The 21,941-nt window shown below is 37.8% G+C and overlaps 1 protein-coding gene across 3 annotated transcripts in view; it reads right to left on the bottom strand.

Annotated features, from left to right (window-relative positions):
- DNAJC10 (DnaJ heat shock protein family (Hsp40) member C10) overlaps nucleotides 1–18,359 on the bottom strand; it is a 42,908-nt gene extending 24,549 nt beyond the window's left edge. Inside the window, exons 1-10 of one of the 3 annotated variants that reach the window (XM_071220674.1) lie at nucleotides 18,104–18,359; nucleotides 16,263–16,611; nucleotides 14,498–14,663; nucleotides 12,539–12,589; nucleotides 6,139–6,221; nucleotides 5,756–5,887; nucleotides 4,435–4,528; nucleotides 3,284–3,361; nucleotides 2,595–2,638; nucleotides 1,817–1,954 (exon numbers count right to left, since the gene is read on the bottom strand). In XM_071220674.1, the coding sequence (XP_071076775.1) occupies nucleotides 1,817–1,954; nucleotides 2,595–2,638; nucleotides 3,284–3,361; nucleotides 4,435–4,528; nucleotides 5,756–5,887; nucleotides 6,139–6,221; nucleotides 12,539–12,589; nucleotides 14,498–14,663; nucleotides 16,263–16,466 (990 nt within the window). In that variant the 5' untranslated portion in view covers nucleotides 16,467–16,611; nucleotides 18,104–18,359. The remainder of the gene's footprint in view (nucleotides 1–1,816; nucleotides 1,955–2,594; nucleotides 2,639–3,283; nucleotides 3,362–4,434; nucleotides 4,529–5,755; nucleotides 5,888–6,138; nucleotides 6,222–12,538; nucleotides 12,590–14,497; nucleotides 14,664–16,262; nucleotides 16,612–18,103) is intronic. The other 2 variants (XM_024561461.4, XM_024561462.4) reach the window with 2 other exon arrangements.
- Nucleotides 18,360–21,941: the final 3,582 nt, after the last annotated feature.

The following is a 21,941-nucleotide window of genomic DNA, read 5'->3' as shown; positions in this document are numbered from 1 at the left end:
GACATATTTTCTGTTACTGAAGGTCTTAAAAGGCCAACGCAACAGAATTCTTTCATGCCTCAGTATTAGCGCTCATTCACTTCTGTCACATGCATTATATGAAGATTTCACTACAAATACCCCTAAGGAAGCTTGTAAATATTCGTGATGAATCCCCTTGAATCTCCTCATAAGCCTGCTTGTCTGTCTTAGTATGAAACCTGGCAGTCACATCTATGAAAGGATACCGTCCAGTCTCTGAATTTCACTTTCCAGACATGTTTAGCTGGCATAGTGTCTCATATTTTTTTTAAAAAACTTGAATGCTTTTAGAAGGGACACGGACTATTTAATTAATCACTGGTCATTACATTTCCAGTATCACTCACTTACATTTTCTAAGATCGTATCTGAGCTTGGAGTTTATATCAGAAAGCCCAACGATCTCACTAAAAGTCTGAGGTTGTAATTTACGGAAGGTAGGACCCTGTACTAACTGTTGGCCGAGGTATAAGCAAACCTCATGAACTGATGGAACAGGGTGAGTAAACACAAAGTTCTGTAGGGCCATCTGGCAATAAGAACTGAATTTAAAATTGCCACAGCTATCTCATTCTAAACATAACTGAACAAGTGCAAAAAAGATGAACGAGGTTGTTCATTACAACACTGCTTATAGTAATAAAGTAGAAACAACTTAAGTATCTATTAAGAGAGGACTGAGTAACTATGTCACCTTTGGTCTATGAATTACAGTTCAGGGATTGTTGATAACTATTAAACGTGTGTGCATGTACTGAATTTTGCTGTGTATACTGCACACGTTTTTACCCAAATTTTTGAGGGAAAAATAAGGATGCACATTATATATGGCCATAATGATTACATACTATGGGTATAATAACACGCACAAAAACGTGGGTGTGCATTATACACAGGAGCATGTTATACACGCAAAATACAGTGTGTGTATAAATGTATATATTGTGCAGAAGTACTATATACATTAGTACATATATATATTTTATCAACTGAGATGGGGAAAACTGCGGGTAGAGCCAATTTATTAGGGACTATCAGGAGTATAGTTACAACTAAGCTTGAGACATCAATTAATATCCCAGGAGAGACGTTAAACCCTGGAGTGCGGGGCAGTGACCGAGGCCACAGATAAAACTGGAGAGTCATCAGCACTAAGTCATAACTGTATGCACCCCTAAGTAGAGATCTGGAAGTATATTTACCAAAATTCGATGGTATTAGACTATTGGTGATGTGGTTTTAGTTAATTCTGCATCTTTCTTTAAACATTTCTATACTGTTATGAATTTCCGTAATGAATATGTATTTTTATCAACATCAAAAAAATTAAAATACAGAAAACTAAAAGAAATTTGTTCTTTACTAGAGTCTTTTATTTTCTTTTGGGGTTTCCTGGGACCTGTCTGTATCCCGTTATTTGTCCCAGCTCCTTGACAACTAGTTTGATCCTCTGGCATAAAATCAGGCAGGGGAACCGTGCCAGCAGATCTCTAAACTGAGCTCATACTGGAACCTAGCAGGGCGCTTAAACAAAAAGATCCCAGGTCCCAGCCAAACCTACCGATGATCTGTACTTTATACCTTGGGATTTCAAAGTATAGTGGTTCATGCCAGTTAAAAATAATTCTCACAGCAGACTTTAAAAACTGAAGTACAAACAAAATCCCAGAAGATGTTTGTTCTAAATTATTAAATGTTCCACATCCAGATGATATAAACTGATTTATTTTCTTGCTCATTGTTTACAAAAATGCATTTCCATGTGTGCTTTTAAAGAAATTAAAATGATTCATACCAAAACACTGCTCTTCTCTTTGTTATGTAAAGTGGCTCCAGGAGGAAAATAGGCAGTAGTGCTTGTTGTAATATCCAGACTTGTACAAAGGTTGGCCTGGGTGGCACAGTCCATCCAGCCTACATTGACAAGTCCATCCTAAGATGGAAAGAAACAAAAAAGTAGGTTGTGTTGCAAGGGAAGAAAAAGTCAAAGGGATTTAGTTTTATTTAGCAAAAAAGCAACTTTACTATTGTAAATTAAACTTTTATAAAACACTAAAAAAGTGATGCAGATTTGAATAACAATATTATTAATAGGTTACTACTAATAACAATTACAATTTGACCTAATAAATATGAAATTACATTAAACATACATAGAAAGCATTATTTTTAAGTATATGTAGAATTTTAATAATTTTCATAAGTGACAAAATCCCAACCATAAAAGGAGTTCCAACAACAAAGACTATTCCCCAACCATAATATGATGAGAGCTGAATAAATAAATGACAACAAAACAAAGTTTGGAAATGACAAAAACACTAATACATAACTCTGGTTCAAGGGGACTTCATAATTAAATTACAGAATACTTAGCAGTGAATGACAGGGAAAGTACCGTATGTCAAAAATGTATTGAACACAGCTAGTTAGTTAGAAACCTATAGCTATGAATTTTATCAGAAAACAAGAACAAATAAGTGTTCAAGAGACTACCAAAGAAAATATGCGGAATGTTTTTACATGTGTTTTTTAACAGGGCTATGTGGTTTTACAAAATAACTGATGCTTACCAACATGCCACTAAGCCTGAGACGTGTCTGTGAAGTCAAACAATCTAGAGGGAAAAAAAATAGCAGGTTGCTTCAGCGTTAAGTCTATACTTTCATTTGCCTTTCCCCGGACTACCACGCCGATTCTTAGGCAATTCATTAAGCTCTACTGGTAAACAGTGAAACCTTTATTTACTAGGTAGATGTGTGGTCCAAATCTCATTCTACACATGTAAAACACACCTCTTATGTGTAAAATAATAAAAGAGGTAGGTATTTTTTAATTAAATATTATAATTTGGGTATAAACTGTAGTTTGAAGTACTGTAATCAATTAGAGTAGCATGCTTTAGATGGGCACCTAGTCTAAGGGTACACACTTCCAGTTATAGATTAACAAGTCCTGGGGATGAAATATACAGCATATAGTGATTACAGCTAATGACAGTATGTTATGCTTGAGAGTTGCTAAGACAGTAGATCATAAATGTTCTCACTAGAAAAAAGAAAGGGCAGTTATCGGACAGGATGGAGGTATTAGCTAATGCTATGGTAGTATTTTGTAAATATATCAAATCAAAATGTTGACACCTTAAAGTTATATAATGCTATTCAATTATATTTCAATAAAGCTGAAAAAGTAAAAAAGATTGTCATTTAATAATTATGTCATGGTCTCTTCATCATAACAAAATAATGAATAAAATTACCTCCTTCTTTGGAACAGAAAGTGATTAGCCAGCCGATACCAGCAGCAAAAGCAGTTTGTATGGCATTAACAAAATTTCCTTAAAAGAAAATAAAGCAAATTTCTGATCACTTACTTATTACTCGATAATGAAAACACTTTTCTAAATGATTTTTCCCTTCTAATCTAACCCTCTTCCAATCCATTCTTTAGAATTCAGGATTTCCTAAAAATCCTCTTACGTATGTCAATTTCATTCACTGGCTCTCCAGTTTTTTCACTGCATATAAACTAAATTCATTATTTCATTAAGAAACTCAAATTGGTAAGAAAGGCCCCTCAGGATCTGAGCTTTTCCTACCCATTCAGTGGGCCGTGTTTTCCCCCATGCCACTCCAGGGCATTGCTCATCCGTTGTTAGATTCATGAAGTACTGTCAATTTCCCAAATACACAGTGAGCCCGGAAGGCTTCCTCTTCATGTTCACGAGAGCTTGGGTCTGACTTCATTCCAGTAGTGTTTTCTAACCTTTTCTCTTTTCCACACCTGGGTCTGCATATCCTTCAGATTCCCTAGCTTACTCGTAAGTATGATAGTTACTATGTTGAATTTTAATGGTTTACTAATGTCTTCCTTGCTAAAATAATGAGGCCCAAAGGCAGAGATTATATATTTTATTACTGAAGCCCTAGTATTTAACATAGTTTCAGAGGTATAACTGGTATTCAATGAATAGAGTGAATACCGTCATTTCATGGGTAATATAGAATAGTTAAACAACTCACCTAAAATCACTTGATAAATTAAAATCCTAATATTAGAAGAGTTTTTAACTTTAAAATTAAACTGGATAGTTACCGCCCAATATATTATACTTATGAAAGTGATAAAACACTTAGTTTACTAAACATTTAGTTGCACTGTGAAATTTTCCCTTTCATTTCATATATAGTTCCCATATCTTGTTTTAGTTTCTGTACACATATAATTCATTTGTTAAATGCCTACTACTCAGTAGAGGTGAGATCAAATGACACAATTTACTTCTAAAATGCAATGGAAAAATATTTTAAAATTATAATATGACCAAAATATTAATATTGCCAATGAAAAACTTAAGACATCAATTTCAAAGTAGCCTTGAAAATGAAACAAATTAAGAAAATAAATTACCTGCCCATAATTCTGTCACTGTACTTTTAACATGCCGCATGGCGAAACTCACTAAACTTTCCTTTGATCTGTCCCCATGGTATTTCACGGCAGCCTATTTTTTTTAAATAAAAGAGAAACAGTTTTCACTTTTTCTTTTTAAAACCCACTAAAATAATATGAAATACTTTTGATTCTACATTATTTTTTTTCATTATTTCAAATAATACGGTAAGATCTATCTCTAAAATGTACAGTTATTTCCAAACGATATGCTGAGATTCTTGATTGTGTAGATTCATGGAAGACATTTTAATAGTACTATTTATAATACTTTTAATTTCAGTTTTGTCACTTAAAACTGGAAAAAAGGCATATCCTAACTTTATATTCAATGAAACGATACCTGTAAAATACTTTGTAAACTACAAAGTAGAATATGCATATCAGTTACATTATATTGTTTTAAAAAAGATTTTGTTTAGTTAGTTATTTAGAGGGGAAGCGAGGGAGAAAGAGAGGGAGAGAAACATTGACTGGTTGCTTCTCACACATGACCCAGCCGCGGGTCCAAATCAGCAAACCAGGCATGTGCTCTGACCAGGAATCCAACCAGCAAGGATGATGCCCCACCCACTGAACCACACCAGTCAGGGTGGTTACATGATATTCTTTAAAACAGAAAATGAAATTGGCCAACACTTAATTTTGAAAGTACAGCTGACCACTGAACAATGTGGGTTTGAACTGCACGGGTCCACTTGTACTGGGGATTTTTTCAATTGGCCTGCTCAGTTTAAATGTCCACAGCTCAAAGCCCTGTTGAAGGGTCAACTGGAGCTTGGGAGTCCGTGTATGTGCAGTGCCCACTTGAGTTACATGCATATTTGTCTTTTTTAAAGATTTTATTTATTCATTTTTAGAGACAGTGGAAGGGAGGGAGAAACAGAGGGAGAGAAACATTGATGGGAGAGAGAAACATCAATCCGTTGCTTCTAGCATGTGCCCCAACTGGGGACCAAACCTGCAACCCAGGAATCTGACCGGGAATCAAACTCGTGACCTTTTGCTTTGAGGAACGATGATCAGCCATCTGAGCCACACCAGTCAGGACTACAGGCATTTTTTCGACGTGACCCAACCTCCATGTTATTATAGGTCAACTCAAATGGCATCTAAAAGTGTATCCAAAATGTTTTTTATGACCAGAGCCTAGTTAGATGGCGCCTAAAATAAGACTTAAATATCAAAACATTCTACAAATTCACATACAGTGTTTTCTCTAGTCTTTTCCTTGTTATAAAGGTCCACAAATTTAAGAAATACTAACTTTATCCCTTACCATTCCAGACCTAAAAATGAACAGGCTGGGATAGCTGTTCACTCCTTTCATTCGGCAAAGCCTTCGATCATCACCACAGTTAACCGCTCCAATTCGAAGCAATCCATCTACTTCTTTAGCAAAGTCTCTCCACTATGAGAGACAGAGGGAAAAAAGAAAACATAAATATTTTTCTGATAAGACCATTTTCCTTGCCTTGAACACTCTTCAAACTATATATTCTTAAAGGAGACTATATTAGCAAATAAAAACCATGAACATGTGAAAATAAAATTATTTCTGTTGTAATTGCTATTAACAGAAATACCCCAATATATTAAATATCTCAACAGACCAATGAGAAATAATAAAACTTTAATGATGAGGATGTAAAACATACATACCGTGGGGGCTAAATCATGGCAGTGCGAACATCCGGGGGAGTAAAAGTTCACAAACCACAGTTCTCCAGAGTTAACAGCAGCATCTAAAAGTACAGGAAACCAAGACAACTTAGAACTATTTACTAAAGGTTTGTCATATTTGGGTTAAAAAACTTTTGTTGAGATCGGAAAGAAATAAAGTCATACATCTTTCATACTGCCTTTATAAATTATTTTCTGTACATTTTTTTTCTATAAGAAAACACCTTTCAACTGTCAAATAATACCTTTTATTCGAAGTTCATACTTGAACTGCTTAATACAGTGGCCATGAAGCTGTAAAAAGAAAGGAAGCAACAGCCAAACCTCACAAAGTTTGTGTAGATGAGAGAAATGAAGGGAAACTGAGATTTAAGCTCTTCTACTATGGGCAACATAGGTTAAACACGTGGTCAATCAATTCTGACCGCTACTGCAAATACTGAAAGAATGAGATAAGAGACCTATAGGGTATTAGTAAGGACTTTGGGATTCAATTTAGTCTTTGCCCTTAAGACATTTGCGGTGAAAATCCGGGTTGTATGAAAAGTATTAAAGATTTTTAACAATTCAAAACAAATACGTATTTGGGAAAATAATAGATCTGAATACCAAGTAAAGTCTAACCAACAATACATTATATGTTGTAAGATGACCTGATGCAAATCAACAAAATGCATTCATTTAAAAACTCTAGCACTGTAAGGATATGCTCCAACATTTACGATAAAAAGGTAAAGACATCGGCTTTTGGTTAAAGGTTGAATATAATTCCACGTTAAAATTAGTTTATTTAAAATTCATTTTTAAATGAAATTTTCATAGGTTATAGTAAGTATAGTAAGATATCAAAACAGGCATACTATTCTATGTGTAGCTGATTCAGGTTAATTTGTAACATGTGTAGGACTCAATATTCACCTACATTTCAATTACAAGACACACAAACCTGTAGGAAGAACAATTAACCTACATATTACAAAGTGTGTAATTTAGGATTTTATCTGCTGTTCGTTGGCAGTGTTTAGAAAGTCTGGTAAATAGGTAACTCTATCTAGGTGATCGAAATAATTGCCATGCTGACTTAGACCACTACCTGGTACTAATTTAGATAAGATCTTAATAGACAGTGCAAACATTAATAGAAATGGGACATTTCATTAGCTGTAAACAAGTAATGAGGTGGTTATTTACACGTGAAAGGAGCAGTAATTAGATATGGTATTACTGTTTGTAAATCTTAAAAATAGGATGCACAACAAATCTGAATGGCACCTAATTTGACACAAAACCTTGTTTACAGTAAATATATCTCCTATCTTGGTACTTTGATTTCATACAGATCTTAACATATTTACTCATTTTCTACTGTTGAATAATAAGGTTAAAATGTTTTTAATATTGTATTATCAAGTACCAATGGGGTATTTTTGCATAACCCAATGACCAAGAATATAACAAATATATTTCAAAATGCAATTTTCTGGCTTCTAAAATACACAACTACGCATATAAGTGAAATCATATGGTATTTGTCTTTCTGTCTGACCTATTTCACTTAGCACAGTACCCTTTAAGTCCATCCGTATTGCTGCAAGTTATAAGACTTTATTCTTTTTTATGGCTAAGTAATACTCCATTGTATGAGGGGGCACACAAAAGAACCTGGAATTTATTTGTAAAAAATTGTGTATTCTTACATGTTTAAACTTCAGTCACCTCCAAAGTACTCTCCATTTGATGCAATACACCTACTGAGACATTTTTTCCCACTGCTCAAAACAGTTTGAACTTGTCAATTTTGATGCCTTTCAGTGCTTCTGCTGTTTTATTTCACCTCTTCCACATGGGTCAAATGTTTCCCTTTGAGGACTTTCTTCATCCGGGGAAACACACAAACTAACAAAATGTTGCTTGGGGTGAGATCAAGTGAGTAGGGAGGGTGTGGCATAGAGGTTATGACCTTTTGGGTCAAAAACTGCTGTACACTCAGCAGGGTATGAGCAGGTGAACTTGTAAATCACCCATCATGAAATAGCCAAGTGCACTGAAAGTCTTCCAAAAGAATTTACTGAAGCTGCAGCCTCTCACAATACCACCTGCTGGTATACTGATACAGATGGGTTCCTAGAACACTCACCTACCAGGGAAAGCCTGTACTACAAGGGGCCAGCTGTCCAGAAAACAATTTTTTTTTTGCGGGGCGGGGGGGGGGGGGTGGCCCTTTCATACATGTGACACATCTTTATCCAGTCAGCTTTTGATTGGAACATTTAATCCATTTACATTTAAAGTAGTTATTGATAGGTGTGTAGTTATTGCCATTTTATTTTTTGAATTGTTTTTGTATTTCTTCTCTCTTCCTTTCTTATTCTCTTACTCTCTCCCTTGTTTGTTGATGACTTCTGTAGTGTTGTGTTTGGATTCCTTTCTTTCCTTCATGTGTATCTCTTTGGATGTTTGGTTTGTGCTTACCATGTGCTTCATATATACCAAGCTGTATTTGTAAGTCTATTTTAAGTTGGTGGTTGCTTAAGTTTAAACACATTCTATGATCATTACCATTTTGTACTCACCCCCTCCATGTTTATGCTTTTATTATTTTTTACTTCTTTTGTGGCATGTTTGTGTGCATCCCTTACTGTTGTAATTACACACGATTTTCCTACTTTTGCCTTTTAACCTTCTGTACTAGCCTTAATGTTGGTTGATCCACTGCTTTTATTATGTGTTTGCCTTTGTGAGAATTTTTTTCCTTTGAGATATGTTCTCTTTCATAGGTTTTTTTTTTCTTCTTAAAGAAGTTCCTTTAACATTTCTAGTAAAACTTGTTTGTTAGTGATTTACTCATTTAGCTTTGCCTTGTCTGGGAAGCTTTTTACCTCTCCTTCAATAGTAAATGAAAGCACTGCTGAATACTGTAATCTTGGTTGTAGATCCTTGCTTTTCATCACTGAGTATTTTGTGCCAATTCCTTCTGAACTGCAAAGTTTCAGTTGAGAAATTAGCTGACGGTCTTATGCGAGTTCCCTTGCAGGTCACTAACTGCTATTCTCTTGATGCTTTTAGGAATTCTGTCTTTAACCACTGGCATTTTAATGTCTTGTATGGGTCTTTTAGGGATTCATCTTGCTTCGGGCTCTGTGCTTCCTGGATTTGTACGTCTATTTCCTTTGGCAGGTTAGGGATTTTTCTAAATAGGTTTTCAATCCTTTGTTCTTTCTCTTCTTCTGGTATCCCTATGATGAGAATGTTGTTATGCTTGATGTTGTCCCAGAGGTCTCATAAATTATCCTTTTATATTTTTTACTGTTCTGATTGGGTGTTTTCTGTTATCTTGTTTTCCAAATTGCTGATTCAATTCTCACCTTCACATAATCTGCTCTCGACTCCATCTAATGTATTCTTCATTTCTGACTGGTTATTTTCTTATTTTCTACCTCCTTTTATGTTTCTTTGTTGATGTTCTCACTGACATCATCTATTCTTCCCCTAAGTTCATTGAGCATCTTTATAATCAATGTATATAATCTGGTAGATTGCTTGACTCCATTTTGTTTAGTTCTTTTTCTGGAGTTTTGTCCTGTTCTTTCATTTGGGACCTTTTTCTTTGTCTCCTCATTTTGGCTGTCTCCTGTGTTTGTTTCTATGTATTAGGTAGATCTGCTAGGTCTCCCAGTCTTGGCAGAATGGCCTTATATAGCAGGTGTCCTGTGGGGCCCAGTGGTGTAGCTTCCCTGCTCACCTGTGCCAGGTGCTCCAGGGGTGTCCTGGGTTGTGTGTGCTCTCCTGTTATAGTTGAGCCTTGATTACTGTTGGCATGCCAGTGGGTGGAACTGACCCTCAGGCTGATTGGCTGGGAGTACTGGCTGTGACTATAGCAGACAAGCTGTTGTGTGGGGGCTGACCCCACCGAGTGGGATTTGCTTTAGCAGGACTCTGGTGCCTGCTGAGTTTACCCTTTGAGTGCATCTTTTATGGTACTAATTGGGTGATACTCTGGTGTGGTCTGAAGCTGGCCACTTGGTGTATTGGTTGGGGGGGCCTCTGGTGGGGATCCAATCAGGCCAAGGTCAGCCACTGCCTTGGGACCACCTGGTAGGAGCTACAAAGTGATTTGCAGTTGGTAACTGCCTGTGTTGAGCTTGGACGTGCCCGGGAGTAATTATGCTATGAACCAAGGCTGGCTGACACTAATTCTGAGCTTGGAGCCCCTTAGCAACATGTGCATGGCATGCTGAGGCCAGCCAGTGCTTGTTTGGAGTCTGTGGATCTCTGCTAGGTTTTAGGGAAGTCAGCAATGAGGGCCCAGCCTGCAGCGTGTATGGATTAGCCTCTGAAAGAAGTTTAGTCTGGCACGTGAATTGAGTGGGGCAGGATTTCAGAGAATCATGAGCATATGGCAATGGTGTTAGCCGTGTTAAGGAAGACTTAGATTTAGTGCCTGCCTGTGCCTGAAGGCTGTGTGTGGGGAGGGCTTAAAAACAGAGCAATGGCACCCACCGGCATTTTAGTCCAGGAGAGAACTACCCATCCAACCCTCTCCCCGAGGCCTGACAATTTAGTTCCTCCCAGTACATGCCTTCCTTAGAGCTTATGTTGAGTGTGTGGGAGGAAGGGAGTCTGTGCTTGGGCCAGTTTAAGAGTATGCCTGGGTCTAAAGCAGCCCTCTGCCTCACCAGGTACAATCCCTGCTGATTTTCACAGCCAGCTGTAGTAGGGACTCTTCTTCTTGGCACTGGAGCCCCAGGTTCAGGGGCCCAGTATGAGGCTGGAACCCACTGCTCCTCAGTGGGGATCTCTGCAGCCACAATATCCCTCCCAATTCTTAATCACCATGTGGGAGTGTAGTACTAACCTGTTTCGTTTCTCCACCCCTCCTACCAATCTCAATGTGGCTTCTTTATAGCCTTAGTTATAAGGCTAGCCTTCAGGTGGTTCTCAAGGGTGCTTGTTCTATAATTTAATTATAATCTTGATATGGTTGTGGGAGGAGGCAAAGACAGCCTTTACCTACTCTGCCATCTTGAAACGAAGTCTGATGAGAATATTTTTAAGGCTTTCTGAGTGGAGTTTACTAATCACATTTTCTCTTCTATACTACCGATGAACATTCTAGAGTTCCACTCCTGATAAAAGTAAACTATGTAATTAGGACTACCCGCCTACAACTACAGAACTGCACAAAATATAAAAGATTTCTGTTGAAAGCAAGAGAGTTACCAATGTAGTGAAGAATAAGGGGGCCAGGGTATGGAAGGAGGTAGAAATCAGAGGGCCAACATTCGCCACCTCTGGTAGACGAGGCTGATATATAAGAAACTGAACAGAGCTTTCAATAGATTTATGAGGATAGAGGGACAAAAATGGAGTTCAGGCTCATGTAAGGATGGGTCTTATAAATAAAGATGAACTGGAAAATTCCTCTTAAAATCCAAAGCTCAGCTTCTAAATCATTTTATTCTGTTTGGCAAAGCAGACCTGAGATTGTTAGTGACCCTACCCAGAAGAAAGCATAACTCCTCTCTGGAGGCAGAAAACATATTTAACTTTAAAATAACTTCATATAACTTTGTATAACATATATAACTTCAAAGTAATCTAATTTGTATAATTAGATAAACAAAAAATAACACTAAGCAACCCAAACCAATAGAAACAACTAGTAATGGAAAGAGACCCACAACCAAGTAGACTAATGTGATATTTACATAAATACAAATTGATAATCCTACCATCTGTGCTATTTTCCCTCTGCTTCTTCAACTAAATTTCAGCTTCAGCTTGTCTTAGTATAGTAACATGAAGAGCAGTATTAGAGGTACCAGATGGAATGGTGGCGACTTTGTTCTCACCCAACTTTTATCTTCTATGCATGTGTGTACAATGTTTACATGGTTTGTATTATACTGCACATACAATTTTGTTTTAGGCTTTATTCACTTAACATACTCTAAAGTGTTGTAAAAGCCTTTTAGTAATATGGAAAACACACATAGAACACAGAATGATACTGGTTCATTGTAATTTCAAATCTGTCAATCTTACGCAAAGACACATGCATAGAACGTTGAGGATGTTGCTTAGTTAGCCCTTCCCAGACTTCAGTTCCTCACCTTTAAAATGTGAGGAATAACTGTAGTAGCTACTGCATAGGAAAGTCACTAAATTTCATTAAGACAATGGAAGAAAAGTTGATTATAGTAAAATAAACAATGTGAAAATCCTATTATGGTTATAAAACATTTTTAATACATAATCTATATCAGATAACCTTGCAAAAATAAAAAAAAATCTAAATTCTAAATACAACTGTCCTCAAGAGTTTTAGAGAAGATTTTGGTCTGGACTAGTTTAGAAAATTGTATGCCCATAAACTTACCAAATTCTCTTCTATCCAATGTTATGATTTCAGGATCATCATCATAAATACCTAATTTTTAAAAGTATATAAAAATTATAAAATTAAAACTTCATCATTAAAGCAAATTTCCACATAAAAATAGGTCATTTACTCTTGTTTTAATCATCAAAGATCAGATTACCATACTAAATCTCAAAGCTGAAAAATATGCAACCACCAAGAGAAAAGCCAAGAGTATACAAAACTACTGTTGATGATACATTTAGAGAGTGGTCAAGATACCAGTTTTTGGTATGGACTGTCATGGGTGCGTTTGTGGAGTTCCCAAATTCACATAAATTCATCTCCATAGAAAACCTCTATTATGGTTTTTTAAACTTTTATTCTTGAAACAATTATAGACTCACAGGAAGTTGTAAAAACAGGACAGATTGTATGTACTCTTTATCCAGCTTCCTCTAATGATGACACGATATAGTTTTAGGATACTATCCAAACCAGGAAATTGGCACAGGTACACTACTGTTAACTAAACTACAGACTTCATTTACTTTTCAATTATGTTTTTATAAGTGGTATCACTTAAAATTATATTCTAGAACTAATTGTCTTATAATTAAAATATTTACAGTTAGAGACAAACTGATTAAATAAATATAAATTTTATTTACCATAATAATCAATACCAATGTGACATTTTGCATTACTGTTATAAAACATACAAAATAATAGTGATAGATATAGACCAAGGGTGAGCAAACTTCTTCCGTAGAGGCCAGTTAGTATTGTTTCAGGCTTTGTGGGACATACATGGTTTTTGTCAGAACTATTCAACCCTGCCCCGGAAGTGTGAAAGAGGCCATAGAGCCGGGGCGTCAAACTCATTTTTACTGGGGGCCACATCAGCCTGGAGGTTGCCTTCAAAGGGCTGAATGTAATTGTAGGACTGTATAAATGTAACTACTTCTTAACAGTTGAGAGCTCGGCGCTGTCGCCGGGCAGAAACAAGGTGGAGGGCCGGATTAGGCCTGCGGGCCTTGTGTTTGCACTTGTGCCGTAGACAATATGTAAATAAATGAACATAACTGTACGGGCATACTTCAGAAACACTGGGGGTTTGGTTCTAGACTATTGCAATAAAGCCAGTACCCTAATAAAGTGAGCTGTAATCCTTTTGATAGTGGACAGTCTTGCCTCCAATTTGTAAATCCCAATAAAATGTGATTTTTGAATCCCAGTAAAATGGGTATGCCTATATCCAACAAAACTTTACAAAAACAGGTGGCAGGCTAGATTTAGACTGTGCAACGATAATTGCTGACACCTGATATAGATTATCATGCTGTAGTGAATATACCTAAAAATAATACTTTGGAAACAAAGTTAGTCTTGAGAAACAAATACAATTGTTATATATTGAAAATATTTAATTTAGTCTACTATAAAAGCATACTTCAGTTCTCTACCTGCATTTGAGGTTAACTAATCATTTAAGAGACAACTATTGGGTACCTGAATGGTCCCTCTTGCCTCGATACCTGTATGTACTTTCTCCATCCTTTAATTTCTTAACTTGTTTACTCTCTCTCCTGTTGCCTCATTTCTTATTGCTGTCAACACTGTACCATTATTAACAATGGCATTTCTACTGAAGTGACAATAAACTTAAAAGAAACTTTAGCCTTTCTTGGAAAATGAGACACTCCTTAAAGGCTTCAATATTTAACTTCTAATGCAAATATTTTTCAATTAAATTGCAATCCTTATTTTTAAAACATTTAACAAGATTATGACCTAAACACCTTCAGATCTGTGCAGATAACAGCTACCACATGACTTTTCTTTTGAATTCCACTCCCACGTTACATTAGAGTCAAGGTAACACATATTAACTACATAAGTGGGGAACAAAATTAATTTTCTAAATTTACTCAAATAAAAACCAAGAATTTCATAAGGAATATCATATCATCTTACCAAAGTCGTAGCGATAATAATTCCAGCTTTCATACTGGCCTCCTTCTTGATTATCTGCAAGTCCCTTTTCTCCATATTTGTCATATTTTTTCCTCAGATCTTCATCTTTGAGTACTTCATATGCTCTATTTATTTTTAAAAAATCACTATGTGCATTTGGGTTATTCTATTAAAAAATATTAGATATAACATTTGTTTCAGAAACAAAATCAAGTCTCTTCAGAACCTGCAGCTAGATCTAACTTAATCCTGAAATTTCTGGGAGACTAGAGTAGTACAAGATGAAGTAGATTATCATGGGTTGAAATTAAAAAAGGATTTTTAAAGATTTACAGTCCAAAAAATAAGAAAAGTAAAAGAGATATGAGAACTAATGCCTCAAAAGACTAACAGAAGTGGTTATACAATGTAAGTCATTCCTTCTAAGAAATGCAACTGAGGAAAAACTAATGAACCCATGGAAATGCTTAGTATTGTTAAGTATTATGAGTTACCCCTAAAACAATTACAAAGAGGTTATTTTTCTATTTGAGGTTAAACTAATATATTAACTAAAAAAAGCATGTGCCACACCCTGGCCAGTGTGCCCACTTGGTTGGAGCATCGTCCTGTAAACCAAAAGGCTGTGGGTGTGATTCATGATCAGGGCACATGCTGAGGTTGCGATCAGTCCCTGGTTGGGGCATGTGCAAGAGGCAACTGATTGATGTTTTTTCTCTCTCCCTCTACCTCCCTTCCCCCCCTATCTAAAATCAATTGCCATGTGCTCAGCTGTGGATTAAAAAAAAAAGTATGTACCCTAATCCACCAGATAAAAAAACCTAGTATCAGAGGAACTAAAATGGACTGGAAATATTCCTTATTTGTTACTATATCAGAGAGTTGGTTTTTAAACAATGCTTTCATCTAAATAATACTTAGTTGTAGAAGGTGTACACCTTTCATATGGAAACTTAAAAAAATCTCATTCTGAAATTTTAAAGAAAAATAAAAAAATAAAAACCTAAAAACAGCACAACATAGATTCAAAAGATTACCAAGTAACAGGAGGTTTAGAAAAATATTGATTCTAGTGCTCAGTTTTATGCAATCAAAACAAAATTATCCTATGTTTAAACTATGTAGAAAGTAGAAAATTATAACCATCTCTCTCTCCTTGATGAGTATGAAATCTCAATAAAAAATTAAGTAGATGATTTGTAAAAATACCATAAGATTTAAAACTATTTTTGAAAGATTACATTATTTGATACACAACAAAATATTATGATTGAAATTAACTTGATTTGACCATTCTCAAGCTTTATTTATAATGCTTCCTGACTCTGGTCTTAGATTTATGCATGGGAGAAAATAGAGAAAGTTGAAGCATGCTATTACTGCCATTTTTAGCAAGACATACTCTCTAAGTTCTAAGGAAATATATATATACACACATATATTACTGCTCTAAAATACTTGATTTTAACCTGCTTTACTAAGAAAACTACTTCACAGACATTGTCTGCTTTGGGGTTGACATCTGTAATAGAACGGTTGGAAATTTAGTTTCCAAATTACGTGGGAATTGCATTTTTGGTACTGACATTCCTTTATATTGTTTTAAACAAGAACTTTGTTGTTTTTAGTACTTAAGTTGAATTTTGATTTTTGACATGTGATTGTTCTTAAGCACTTTGAGCACTTATTTAAAATAATTTGGGTAAATATCAAAAGTTACTAAAATATATTAATCAGGTATGTTTAGAAAGAAATTTTTACCTACCGGGTTCTTATCAGGATGAAGCTTCAGCGCCAACTTCTTGAAAGCTTGCCGTATCTGTCTACTACTAGCAGTTTTGGATACGCCCAGTAAACTGTAAAAATCCTGATCTGTGTCCACTAACATGGCCATGCACACTATTAAAAAACAGAGAATGACCTTTCTCAAGTGTCCGACATAGGCATCTTTCTTTAACCAGACTCCCATTTTTTTCCTTATACAAGTTCTGATTTAAGTGAACATTAAGAAACACCACTGGTTCCAGTTGATGTAATCTGCAAGATTGAGAAGTTCTGTCCAATTACTCCAAGGGTGACTCAAACATCGTTACAATTGTCTCTCAACCGTTAATCTAAAGAGAAGAAACCAAGTAGTTAAAATACATTTAAAAAACCCAAACCCAACAATAAAACTATGTATTAAATAACATAGTTAGCAGTATAATCTCCATTAAATACCAAATCTGGGTGAGTGAGTGCCCAAGCCCTATTCTTTAGGGGCCCCTTTCATTGTCTTCTTATCCAGGTATTCAAATTTATACTGGATAAGATTTTACCTACTATCCTCAAGATAGTAGGTAAAAGCTACCTAGAACTATTAAAAAACAAACTCAGCAATTTATTCCGATCAGCACCAGAACGTAAGGGCAAGGACAGGGGGTAGCGTTGCGGGGAGAATGGACTGTTTCCTTCCTTTTTCTTATCCAGCTAAGGCATTGCCCTTCTGTAATACCGCTTCCTTCTGGGCTACTTCTTCACCCCTTGGACACTATTCAGTTTTCATTTTAATCAGATTTCACTTGGAGGAAATATCCTTTGGGGAAGAGGGGGAGGGGGGTACTAGAAGGAAGCACAGACCTTCCAAAAGGTCTGTATTTTCATATAACCTTCCAAAAAGGGCAGTGAACTTTTATTGTTATAATAAACAACTTACATAGAAGGCCCCCGTCCTCTGGTATTTTCTCAGAAGGTGCTTACATTACATTTTATAAAAATAGAATAACTGCAAACTAACAATGTAACTTTACTGCACATTTATGTTTGGTGGAAATACATATATAAAAAGAAAAAAGGAGAAGGGAATCAGTTATTTTGACATGCTCACCTGGGTAGTGGAAAAATAAGATCAGAGAGCACTTGTATACTTTACTTCCAAGGATCTCATAATGCTTGGGGAAAAACTAACCTTCCTAGCATCCTCAGGTTCTTTCTTCATTTAAAACTGAACGTCCATTTAAATTTTTGTCCTTACCTGTTAATGGCCTTTGGCTCATTTGTAACCCCTCCTTTTCATGCTACTAAAAATACCTTTGTAAAATACAGTGATGGATACTAACAAATATCCAGACCAGAAAGCGATTAGGAAAATATAGAGAACATATTCCCAAACACCACTTTGGGTCTAGTGGTGTTCCCCGCCTAGCAGTTGTTCTCAGTGTGGGTGTGAATGACGCTCTGGGTCGAGCGGTGGGGACAGGTGGAAGCTGCAGGTAAAGGCAATGTGAACACCTCTTGCAGCCATCACTCTAAAATGGGATGCGGGGAGAGGGAAAAGATGGAGATACGGGGCTACAGAGACGGTCAAGTGTTCCTGGAGTGTTCAGTCTTTGGACAGAGAGAGGAGAAAGGAGCCCTCATAACTGAAGCTAACGTGAGAAAATGAATCAAGAAGCAGGGAACCGCTGGCGTGAAGAAGGGTAATACGGAGGAAGACGGGAAGCGAGAACACAATAAACCAGCCGTGGAGGGAAGAGGGTTCAAGTTCAGGTGCACCGCAGTTCCGCCCTCCCTTCAAAGAGGGCCCTGGACACCGCAGGCTCCAGCAGGGTCCCGGCATATGCCCACCTCGATGTTGCGGGGTCGCCACCAGCAGCTACTCCCCCATCCTCAGTCTCCCAAGGCTGACCCTACCCGGCCAAGCGCAGCTGTGCGTGTGAGAGGGAAGCACGCTCTCTCCAACCGCCGGGCCGCGGCACTCGGGATAGGGGAGGTTAAGCCGCACCGGCAGCGGTGAGCACGGCCAGCTCCTGCCGGTTCCCAGCCTGCCCGCCTCCGGGGCGAGCCGGGGCGGGGCCTAGCGCAGGGCACTGTGGGAAAGGCGGCCGCTTGGCCTGGGAGGACCGGTTGCGGGCCTAGTGAGCGCAGCAGCGGGGTGGGGAGGGCGGTGTAGGTTTAGGTTGACGTGGCGGTGGGCGCGGAATCCGGGTCCGGTTTCAACCCGGAGCTAAGCGACACGCTATAACCGCAAAGTCCGCGCCCCAGCACTTTGGCGACCGGCACAAGCCGTGCGCCAGATGCAGAATAAGGAAGCCTGCCCCTTCCTGCTCCCGTTGCTGTGGCGACGGGGAGCTCCTCCCCCTCCACCCCCCTTGGGGGCGGGTTTCGGCTGCGATTTTTCTGTGATCCTGTTCCTGACGGGAAGGCAGAGCTAACAGAGGACCTTTTTGGTTGGTGTGTGGGTGGGTGAGGCGGAAAGGGGAAATTTTGGGAAAAAAGGAAAGCTCGACTGAAGTGCCATTGTTTTCAGTGTCAGAATGTAGGGTTCTTTTGTAGAATGATATTTAGATAGCAAGTTCTAGGTGTTAGGCATGCTCCATGCTTTTGGTATGCTATTACTTCCATGCCTTCTCAGTAGATTGAGGGACGGCATATATGTACACACAGGTTCATATTTACATATATATGAAACTATGAGTGTACACTAAAACTTGTAATTCCAATATAATGCTACAGGAGTCATTCCATTCGTTCTAGTTTTCTCCTTTCCTTACGTGTAGCTCCTTTCCCTGACACTGAGAAACCCGGTTCCCATTATCCTTGCTATGTATGTACTTAACTTTCAGTCCCCCCATATGTAACCAATCTCCCATTGTTGATGCTAGCCCCTCTCCTGGGAAGTTGCTCTCCATCCCGCTTGGGTTCCCGCCCTTGACAGTCACACGGATGCTCTTTTTAGCTACTTTGCAAAGGTTCCAACCTGTGCCAGGCTGCCCTCCCACAGGGACACCCTGAAAGGGCTCTAATATACACTCACCCCCGCCCCCCCATCCCTCTACCTCTACCCTCTGGACGCACTCCTCACCTGGGTTGGACTCTGACACTGTGCCCACACCAGCTAATCAATGGCTTTTGGTCTGAATTATTCAGGGTGGGGGAGGGCCATGATTATTTTTTAGTAATCATTTAAACCATAGTTTGGAGAATGTATTGTAGGAGGGCAGTAGCAAATACAGGAAAGCTGGCTATGAGACTATTGCAATGGGCCAGGCGATAGATAAGGGTGGCTGGGCCAGGGCGTAGTCAATTCATACTTAGATAAATAAACAGATTCAGGAAAAAAGGTAACATGTATAGGACTTGGTGGTGAATTGGTCATGTGAGAAAGAGAAAGATATTTGAAGGTCCATCTCTCTTTCAGATAATTGACATCAGGGATGTCCACTTGCTTCAGGGAAACCAAAACCTTGCCAACCACAATATAATAAATCAAAACTTGCTACAACTACTCCATCATATATGCATAAGATATGTTACAACAGATGGACCATTTTGTTTCATTTTTAGTTCCTTCTGTGGAATTGCTACTCATCTTTCAAGACCTAGTTCATTTTCTTCTGAAAAATAACTTCTGTGAGCCATTCAAGCATTTTTGATCCCTCCATCTTTTATTATTGCATTTATCATACCATATTGTAATTATATTTCATTGCCTGGCTTACTATAATGAATTTTTTCAGATCAGGAATTGAATTCTTTTTTCTGTTTGCTTTGTAATGCACTAAATATTGGATACATCAAAGATCTGCTTCAGAGACCAATGGTACAATGAGATCTTTTTTCTGTGATGACATTTAAAACGCATTCCTTTGGAGACTTCTGGTCAAGAAATGGCAGTGTAGGTAAAGGTGGAACTAGCCTCCTCTCACAGCCACATCAAAGTTATAACTAAAGAGAACAATCATCACTGAGAAACTCCTAAAAGTTAGCTGAATAGAAATTCTACAACTAGGGACTTGAAGGAGAAGCCACATTGAGACTGGTAAGAGGGCAGAGAGAGACACAGAACAGGCTGTTTTATCCAAATGTGGATAAAAGTTGGGAGGGATTTATCAGCTGCAGACATCCCCTTTGAGGAGTGAGGGTTCCAAACCCCCCACCAGGCCCCCCACCCAGGGTTCCAGTGCTGGGAGGAGAAGTCCCCTATAAATTCTTACTGTAAAAACCAGAAGAATTGAGGCTGAGGGAGATGGAGATCTGGAGTCCCAGGCAATTCCTCTTTAAATTTTTTTTTTTTAATTTATGATTTGAGAGAGAGACACACACACAGAGAAATTGATTTGTTGTTTCACTTATCTGTGTATTCATTGGTTGATTCTTGTGTGTGCCCTGACTGGGAAATCAAACTCGCAATCTTAGTACATCAGGACCACACTATACAAACTGAGCTACCTGGCCAGGGCCCCAGGTAGTTATTCTTAAATAGCCAGCACAGACTTACTCAGATTCACTCCCTCTGAGCTCCAGCATCAGGGTAGCAGCTTGAAAAACATCAGAAACATATAGGGATGAACCGAATTGTCCAGCATCAGGGAGAGAGCTGGGGTGGGAGACAGTTTTCTCCCAGACAGAAGTCCCTGGCAGAGGCCATTGTTTCTTTGATGAACCCTCCCCTTCAGAAGTCAAATTTTATTTACTTTTCCCCTCAATTCCTAGCTAGAACATACTTGCCATCTATTCAATGCATGTATTATGATAGAATGAAGAATCAATATTTATTATGTGCAGAGAGAAAAGAATAGCCTTTTGTTCCTGAAGTCCCTATTGTCTGGCTTTGGGGAGAGGCATGGAAAACACGCACACTCACATGCAGTAATATCTTGTTGAACGAGTGATTTAAACAATGTTGCATAGGGACTCAATTTGGGGCTTAGTGCTCAAAGAAGAATCAGAAGACAGTATGGGTATTTTTAAATTAAAAAAAAAAGAATTCCTTAATAGACTTGAAATTATTGTAGAACCAGGTAGAAACTTTGAAGTCTCTTAAATTTGTAGGGGAGAAAACCGAGGCCCAGGAAGGTTAATGAGCATGACTTGCCTAAAGACACTCAGATGTAAATGGTTGAAGTGGAATATAATCTGTTTTCTTAGCCATTGGGAATTGATAATCATAATCATAATAACTGAAATTTACATATGCTTTGTGTTCTCAGGCACTACATCAAGCACGTTACTCACATTAACATATTCAACTGTCATAACAGCCCTGTGAAGTATGTTTATTATGTCAGCTTTACAGATGAGGGAACTGAGGGTGAGAGAGCTTGAGCTCCCAGCCCAATGTTGCACAGTTACTAATGGTAAAATTCGGATTCCTACCTGGCAGTCTAGATATGGAGTCTGTAAGGAACACCACAATCAGTTCACTGGAATATTTTTGACAGCATTTATTCAAGCTGAGATAGATGCTATTTTCATAGCATTTTTTATAATAACATAGTAACCTATCAGAAGAGCTGGATTTGGGAGGGGGGTACATTGTAATACTTTATTGGACCAAACCTCATTTGTAAAGACAAATTGGTTGACATCTTAAAATCATCTACAGCACTAACCAGTGGAATTGACATTCAACATATGTGTTAAATTCAGCTGAATTTGCAGTTTTTCATAAGTAATTTTATAT

This window comes from Desmodus rotundus, chromosome 2 (genome assembly GCF_022682495.2).
Source record: "Desmodus rotundus isolate HL8 chromosome 2, HLdesRot8A.1, whole genome shotgun sequence".
Classification (NCBI taxonomy): domain Eukaryota; kingdom Metazoa; phylum Chordata; class Mammalia; order Chiroptera; family Phyllostomidae; genus Desmodus; species Desmodus rotundus.
The sequence above is the reverse complement of the archived record's forward strand: the minus strand, read 5'-3'. Positions and strand labels throughout refer to the sequence as shown.